This window comes from Zerene cesonia, chromosome 9 (assembly GCF_012273895.1).
Source record: "Zerene cesonia ecotype Mississippi chromosome 9, Zerene_cesonia_1.1, whole genome shotgun sequence".
Taxonomy (NCBI): Eukaryota; Metazoa; Arthropoda; class Insecta; order Lepidoptera; family Pieridae; genus Zerene; species Zerene cesonia.
The window spans coordinates 5,362,601-5,370,827 of record NC_052110.1 but is presented as its reverse complement, the minus strand read 5'-3'; the positions used below and the strand labels follow the sequence as shown (position 1 = coordinate 5,370,827).

Here is an 8,227-nt window from a genome sequence, read left to right as displayed (position 1 = left end):
ATACATAAATCGATTATATGATACTTATGACTTCAAGATTTGTAAACTACACTAATTTTGCTACTTGCGAATTAAAATTTCATAAGAGAAGATAATAATTAGAATTTTTGAGTACTAAGTTTAATTCGGCTTTTATTCCTTGCTTGTTCTTTAATCTATATAATATTATGTAAGGAAGGGATGAGTAGAATGAGCAGATAAATTCTGTTTAGGTTAGGTTCCTACTTAATCTGTGATGATATGATATGATACGTTTCCCACAATTTTCGATAAACCATGTATTAATAATGTTCATATGGGATTTTATCATTGCCATGGGTGTACGTGTTGTCATTTGAATTTATATATTTTTTTTTAATCGTCGAATATATGCGTTCCTTAAGTAACTTGGGAAGTTTAATTTATTTCGGTGCGGTGATTTTGTCTCGTTATATAATTTCGTATTCGGTGGTTATAAACAGGTAACTGTTTTATTTTATCTTTGTTAATTAAGTGTTCAACAATTTTTTTTTTTTTTTTTTTTAATTAAACTATCAAGAGTTTGCACAAAAATGATCATGCCAGTCTCCAAATTTATTTATCTATGCCGTAATATGCAGATTTATGATATGAAAACATGGCATGTAACATATTAAAAAACCAAGTGATTTTTCAATTTCGTTTGTGACGGATTGCAAAAAATGTGGATGAAAAAATTTACGTATCGAATATGTAAACCTATATAATTATATTCAGATAATCCTGAGAAGTTACAACGTATCATCTTGTTAAATGGATTTCATCAGCCCATATATTCGGTTTCCACTGTTGGGATGTAGACCTTTTAAGATACACGCTGGCCAAATGCGACTTGGTAGATGTCAATTGTAGTCGAACTTTTGATTGTTGGACTTGCCGGTTTCCTCGCGATGTTTTCCTTCACCGTTTCGACCAGTAATGATGTTATCGACATAGGTATATAAATTGAAAAATAAATTTATTTCCTACACGCTCGCTTGGTCTCGAACCTTCAACTTGTCGTTTCAAGTCCGAGCATCGTTTCAAAATTTACCACTGAGCCACCAAACTTCTTTCCAATCCGATGGAATATTATGTCTTTAAGGATCTCTACACAAAGAGTACAAACGGAGACCTATTTTGAGGCTGTTGTCCGTCTGCCCTTCTGTTTATCAGCAGAGGTTTTCGCATAATCCGTAGTAGATATGCAGTTGAAATTTTCAAGCAATGTGTTTTTGTATGTTGATATATTTTTTTAATATTTCATATAAATATAAAGCATTGAAAAAATCGATGATGAGGCAGATTTCGAACCTGTGACACAGAACCAGTTAGCGTCTTAATTTTAATTCTTTACATTCACATATATATTTTTTTTTTTTTTTGGCTGGTCTATAGTATTTTTATCTTATCCCATAATTTTATCGTATACTTCTTAAAACTAAAATATTTCAAGGAAATCCTTTGTTATCTGTATGTACAATTGTTCTTATCATTTCCAACAGTTTTACATCATGACATTTTGATTTACATTTGTACTCTCCAAATAGGTAGTATGAAATAATCTGTATATTAAATAATATTTAATACTATCAGTGAGACGGGCTTCACCTGGGGTACGTTTTATTTTTTATGAGAACCTTCTTATTAGCCGAATTGGTCTTCCCGTTCTCGACTTTTACGATAAGCGGCACCATTGACTTTACTTTTATATATAAGATAAAATAGGCAAGGTAAATTGTATAAGGTACAAATCTGCTTAGGTAATTTAATATTTGTTTTTGTTTATTTCGTATTTAATATAGCCGCACCCGCGTTAGTCCCGTAGGAATATCGAGATAAAAAGAATTGCCTATATGTTATTACAGTTGTCCAGCTATCTACGTACCAAATTTCATTGCAATCAGTTCAGTAGCTTTTGTGTGAAAGAGCAACGAACACACACAGATCCTTACAAACTTTCGCATTTAAAATACTAGCTGCGCCCCGCGGTTTCACCCGCGTAATTCCGTTTCTCGTAAGAATATCGGGATAAAAAGTTGCCTATATGTTATTCCAGTTGTCCAGCTGTCTACGTACCAAATTTCATTGCAATCGGTTCAGTAGTTTTTTCGTGAAAGAGCAACAAACACACTCACATCGTTACAAACTTTCGCATTTATAATATTAGTAGGATTAGTAGGATAAGTAGGATAGGGTTTCTCATTTTATGTACGATTCGACTTTAAATAGTATAATTATGTATTTAGCTTGTTTATTTAATAATACGATTATTATTGCATATCCATTCATTATAAATATTATTTAGTTTTACATATTTAATTCATTATTTTAAGGGGTCTAATTGAAAACCAGCTCTAGGAACGTTAGAAACGTTCGCATATGCTAATTAAGAATTAAGATTGAGAAATTTAGTGTATTTTTGGTACTCATGTGTATTTACCAAAAAACGATAATTTTGTTTTTACAAACAGACAATCCGATTTTATTTATTGTTATAGATAATCGTAGGATTTAAAAGCATAATAATGTAATTTACACATTTTTGTCGTAAAATAGAGTCCATAATATTGAAAAAAAAACACTGAATACTTTATTATTGAATGTGGGTGTCGAGCACGATTCGGCACGAATAGAGCCAGCTCGCACGGGGAAAGGTACCACAATCCTACAGAATATTGGCGTAAAATAGTAGCGTGAGAATGCTACTATGTTTCGCACGGTGAGTGGCAAAGCTGGAGGTACATATCCTTTTCCTTACCCTTCCTAGTCCTTTCCTTTATTCCGCTCGTCAACGATTAATTTATCACTCCATTTAAAGAACCCAACTCATTTGTAGGGACCTTATGCCTTGCCTTGCCTCTGCAAACGTTAATTGTACATATGCAGTAAATGTAAGGAATTCTCAGTCTTATATAAAACAACGTGTTTTAAAGAAGTGCTTTAATCACTCAGTGGAAATAAACATATTGATCAATTTGATTTTTTTGTTTTCAGAAAATGACGTCAGGTTTGTTAGGCGTGGTTTGCGTGTTGCTCATGGTGTGCTATTGTGAGTCGTATAACATCTTAGTGATCAGTCCCCTGGCTGGTAAAAGTCACGCTATTCTCGGAGATGGCATCGTCAGACACCTCATTAATGCGGGACATGAGGTAAATATAAAAGATTCGCTAATTTAAATCTATCCGTGTATATAGTCTAGATGGTATACCGTATACCAATAATGTTGTAGGTAGTTCAGCTTGTGAAAGAATATTCAAATTCCTTACTTTACATGCAATAATTAATTTATATAAAATGGACATAATATGCATGCTCCTTTAAATGTATTTAATTATTATTGGTTATCCCTTTGTTATAACATAATGCAATAATATTGAATTGCGATATATTAGATGCTTTCTAAAGAAAGTAATGCCTGTCGTGATAATTCTAGGCATAAAATCGCTAAGAATACCAAATATAAGTTAAATTTTGTAACATTTTAACAGGAGTTTCTGTATCAATGTCTAGCCAAGGGCTTTTCGTTTATCATTTCCTTATTTTTTAAAGATAAAATATCGTTTTTCAGGTGACATACATAACTTCCATCTCAGATTATAAGCCCAATAAGAATCTCACGATAGTGAAGGCTGAAGAAAATAAAGATGTTATCAATGGTAAAGACATACTTTTTATTGAATTTATTGAATTGCGACTTGAAAATGTCTTTAAATAATCTAATATTTTCTCTGCTAAGGTCAATTTGTATTTCAACAACCATTTTCTATTGTAACACTAATAACAATTAAACTTATTTCCATCCTACTAACCCTTGCTTGACATCCACCTACCTTTCACAGACAGTGACGTTAACAATATTATAGTGTCCATTGTTTAGAAAGCTCTTGGTATATAATATGCAACACTTATCCAAAAAAATCCCTATCCCTTAGAAAAAGATACACACAATATTTTACGTACTCGATGCTCTTTAGACAACCTGTGACAACCTTTAGACAATCTTTGACAACCTTTGACAACCTTTAGACAACCTTTGACAACCTTTAGACAAACTTTGTATACCTGCGCATTAAACTGGGTTATAATCGAATAACCGGCACGGCATGGAAGAACTGCCATGCAAGAGGCTAAATCTGTACTTTTTACATTTACTTTTTTAATTCTTGCCCCTATCGATAATAGTGTAGGCTCCTGACCTCCATCATATTAAATAACACTCCCTGCTCATTTCATACCCGTTCTCTTTTGTCACATCCTACCCAGCTGTTCTCTTCTTTCCAGTTGTCACTCGTTTCCTTAGCCCTTATACACGGGCAGCGCATTCGCAGAGTCATTTTCTTTGTTGGGCAGTCGTGATCGCTTAACATGAAACGAACCATCTCAGTTTCATGTATTAATGTTTCAACCAGTACCAGTACCAGTTTTCCTATTAATTTTTATGCAAATGGGGTGAATTTTATTACAGTTTTTATGATGAAAGCTTCGCCAAATTTTGAAAACGATGCCTTTGATGTATGTCAAAACGAACTTATAAAGCAACTATTATTCCAGAGGAAATTACCAACATAGAAGCGATAATGCAGGAGAAGTTCAATTTGCAAGACGTAAGCTTAATGTTCTTCATGTTTATAGAAAATGCTAGATTAACTGTTTCTACTGCACCAGTCCAAGAGTTATTTAAGGACAAAAATAAAAAATTTGATGCCATTATCGCAGAATGGATGTTCTCAGAGCTGTATGCGGGGTAAGATGTGTATTTAATTATTTTTTAATTTTTCGTTAGTTTGTTTTTCTTTGTGTTGATTTTTGTGTTCTTTTCTATTGCGATTTTTTTGTGTCTAGAAATAGTTTATCATCATCAGCCCATATATGTTCCCGCTACTAGGATACAGGCCTCCTGTGAGGGTTTAGGCCATAACCCACCGTCGTCGGACTTTAATTCTCGGATATGCCGGTTTCCTCACTATGTATTCCTTTACTGTTTCGAGCAGTGGTGATGTAATCCACGTGTGTAGATTAATTGAAAATTCAATTTATTTCGTGCACGCTAGCCTGGTGTCGAACCCCAACTTATCGATTATGAAGTCTGAGGTCCTTACCACTGAGCCAACACTGCTATGTGAAATCATTTATGGCTCTAGCAATATTTCTAATTCTAATGATTCTATGTACTAACTTCCTTTGACCTCACGTGCGGCAAATAAATTACATATTTCACCGTCAGATTGCAAACACCGTTATTTTTTATCCCGTGAGATTGTAAACCAAACCATTTACAATTTAGCGCATCATTTATCAATACTGTATAAATTATACAGTATACTTATATGTGGTAGTTGACCACGCATCGGCACGAATTGGGCCACCTCGCACCGGGGAAGTACCACACCTCCACTTCGGTGAATGGGGGAGCCGAAGGCCTATATCCTTTTCCTTACCGATCCCAGTCCTTTCCCTTATTCCTCTTGCCAATCCTTTCTTAATCCTTTCCCTAAGTCGGCAATCCATTTATAGAGGAGAGAGAGCCATAGAGGCGTAAGGTCTGCAATCGACCTTATGCTTCTATAAATGTTCATGGGCGGTGGTAGCGTTTACCATCAGGCGACCCACCAGCTCCATTGCCGACTGTGACGTAAAAAACAAATGTTCCTTAGAAACCGTCAAATTCACTATCAACAAACGTGCAAGCGATATGCATCATGGACGCTGATTGGTCTAATCAAACATTATTCCGAATTTCCTTTATTCCACTCCTCTTTTTGGTTTTCTCTTATTGCATCACGAAGCAATCAGGGATGGCTTTTAATTTTAGGATATTGGTATACATGTGAATGTATAGAAAAAGTTTTTAGAGGCAAAGTTTTTATTCATAACAATTGCTCATAACTAATTGTTTTATTCACAGTATACAAGCTATCTACGAGTGCCCAATGATCTGGCTCTCAACTGTAGATCCGCATTGGATGGTGCTTAAGTTAATAGATGATCTACCCAACCCAGCATATATCACGGATGGTTTATCTGCTAATATTCCTCCATTTACCTTCTTGCAGCGGTTACGAGAGTTATATTATCAGCTAGCTGGACAATACGAGCAATATTGGTGAGTAACAAAAGGGTTTCCAATCCATATTTTTATGTACTTATCCTCGAAAATATTTTTTTCTGCTTGAAAGCTATCACTTTTTATGCGGTCAAGATCCGTCAATTTTGCTATCTTACCACAAATAAGAACTCTAGAAACGCAACCAAGAAGGATAAAATATATTATTAATTCTATATTTTGAATACTTTTACAGGCTCACGTATGGTATGGAACAAAAATACTACGAAGAATATATTATACCCCATATAAGAGATAAGAGCAAACCAGTGCCTACGTTGGAAACTTTGAGATACAATGCGTCTTTGATGCTGGGTAACTCTCACCCGTCAATGGGAGGGGCTACCCAATTACCTCAGAGTTACAAGCCAATTGGAGGTTACCATATTGATACGAACGTTAAACCTCTGCCAGAGGTAATGTTTATACTTTTAGTAGATGAACTTTCTTTGGTTTTATTTATACGGAAAATAGATAGATAGATATGCGTGATCACTGAGCTATAGGCTATAATGGCTATAATTATAGATATATAGATAGATAGATAGATAGATAGATATGCGTGATCACTGAGCTATAGACTATAATGGCTATAATTATAGATATATAGATAGATAGATAGATAAATAGATATGCGTGATCACTGAGCTATAGGCTATAATGGGAAAAGCTAGGACGGGACAGAAGTTTAGCGATAAAAATATAAGGCCTACCGGAATTTATAATCAAATTCTTCAAACTTTTTTATAGTGGAATAATGTATTAATTCCTGATTTAAATATTCTATTCTGATACAATAATAAAAATGGCGTTATTTTTCCTACATGTCCTACGTTTTTATATCACTTCAGAATCTCAAGAAGATCATGGATAATGCCAAACACGGAGTAATTTACTTCAGTATGGGTTCCAATTTGCGAAGTGAAAAATTTCCAAAGGAGCTGAAAGAAGGAATTCTTAAGGTTTTGGGAGAGTTGAAACAGACTGTTATATGGAAATTTGGAGAAGACCTACCGAATCGTCCGAAGAATGTCCACATTGTGAAATGGGCACCGCAGCCAAGCATTTTGGGTTTGTATAGATTTTTGTCACATAGCAGATAATAAAATACATGCATTTCATATGCAATACTACAATTTTTTAAACTACAGCTCATCCTAACTGCGTGTTATTCATCACTCATGGTGGTCTCCTATCGACCACCGAAGCCATCCACTTTGGTGTTCCCATCGTCGGCATCCCAGTGTTTGCTGACCAGTTCACTAATATCCAACTCGCTGTGAACAAGGGATTTGCGAAGAAAGTAACGCTCTCGTATACCATGACTAAGGAACTTAAAGAGCAGGTTGAGAGCATTTTGAGCGATCCCAAGTGAGTAAAAGTATTTTCTTCGTTGGAAATTTTGTAAAACGTAACGGTTGTGAGGCATCGAATAGTGAATCAAACATTCTACATAGTGAAAATTATAAATTTCATTTGTTGTTTCATTGGTGTAGGGTTTTATTTTCATAGGCCATAACAACATATCAGATATGGAGAGTTAGATACTTTCGCGCTCGTGTAATGACTAATAATTATTATAAAAGCTGTGCTAGTCAGTTAGTTCTTCGTTTTCTTTTTAGCTTAAAATATCTAAATTTTCCATTGTACTTTCAGATATGCCGCAAAGGCAAAGGAATTATCGCTAATTTACCACGACCGTCCAGTGAAACCTGGCGATGAGCTGGTGCACTGGGTAGAACACGTGGTAAAGACAAATGGCGCGCCGCATCTGCGCTCTCCCGCACTTATGGTGCCCTGGTACCAAAAGCTCTATCTAGACCTGCTTGCTACTATTCTAGCAGTTCTTATAACAGTTATGTATATATTAAAGAAATTGTATAGAAGCATTTTCAAAAAATCTGGCAAAAATATAGGTTCTAAGAAAAGAAATTAAATTAATGTATAGCTTAATTCAATTTTGTTTTTTTATTTCTACATCCTCCCAAGTACTTACCTTATAATTGAATGCAGTATTGGTAAAAAAGAAAAATTGTCTTTTTAATTAATTAAACAGAAAATTAAAGAGTGATTTTCATAATCAACGTACAGACAAGAAGTCATTATAAAGGGATTATACAAAA

At 34.6% G+C, this 8,227-nt stretch overlaps 1 protein-coding gene across 1 annotated transcript; it reads left to right on the top strand.

Annotated features, from left to right (window-relative positions):
- Positions 1 to 4,590: 4,590 nt before the first annotated feature.
- LOC119828967 (UDP-glycosyltransferase UGT5-like) lies at positions 4,591 to 8,040 on the top strand. The gene is made up of 6 exons (XM_038351309.1): positions 4,591 to 4,745; positions 5,907 to 6,104; positions 6,301 to 6,520; positions 6,956 to 7,175; positions 7,256 to 7,475; positions 7,761 to 8,040. The coding sequence occupies exons 1-6, from the start codon at positions 4,615 to 4,617 to the stop codon at positions 8,038 to 8,040; spliced, it is 1,269 nt and encodes a 422-aa protein (XP_038207237.1). The 5' UTR covers positions 4,591 to 4,614.
- The last annotated feature ends 187 nt before the right edge of the window (positions 8,041 to 8,227 follow it).

Excerpts from the sequence above, each read along its gene's own strand:
- LOC119828967 (XM_038351309.1), top strand. The coding sequence starts at position 4,615 with ATGTTCTTCATGTTTATAGAAAATGCTAGATTAACTGTTTCTACTGCA. Across the intron at positions 6,105-6,300 it reads GGACAATACGAGCAATATTG|GCTCACGTATGGTATGGAAC; the intron begins GTGAGTAACAAA and ends ATACTTTTACAG. Across the intron at positions 6,521-6,955 it reads ACGTTAAACCTCTGCCAGAG|AATCTCAAGAAGATCATGGA; the intron begins GTAATGTTTATA and ends ATATCACTTCAG.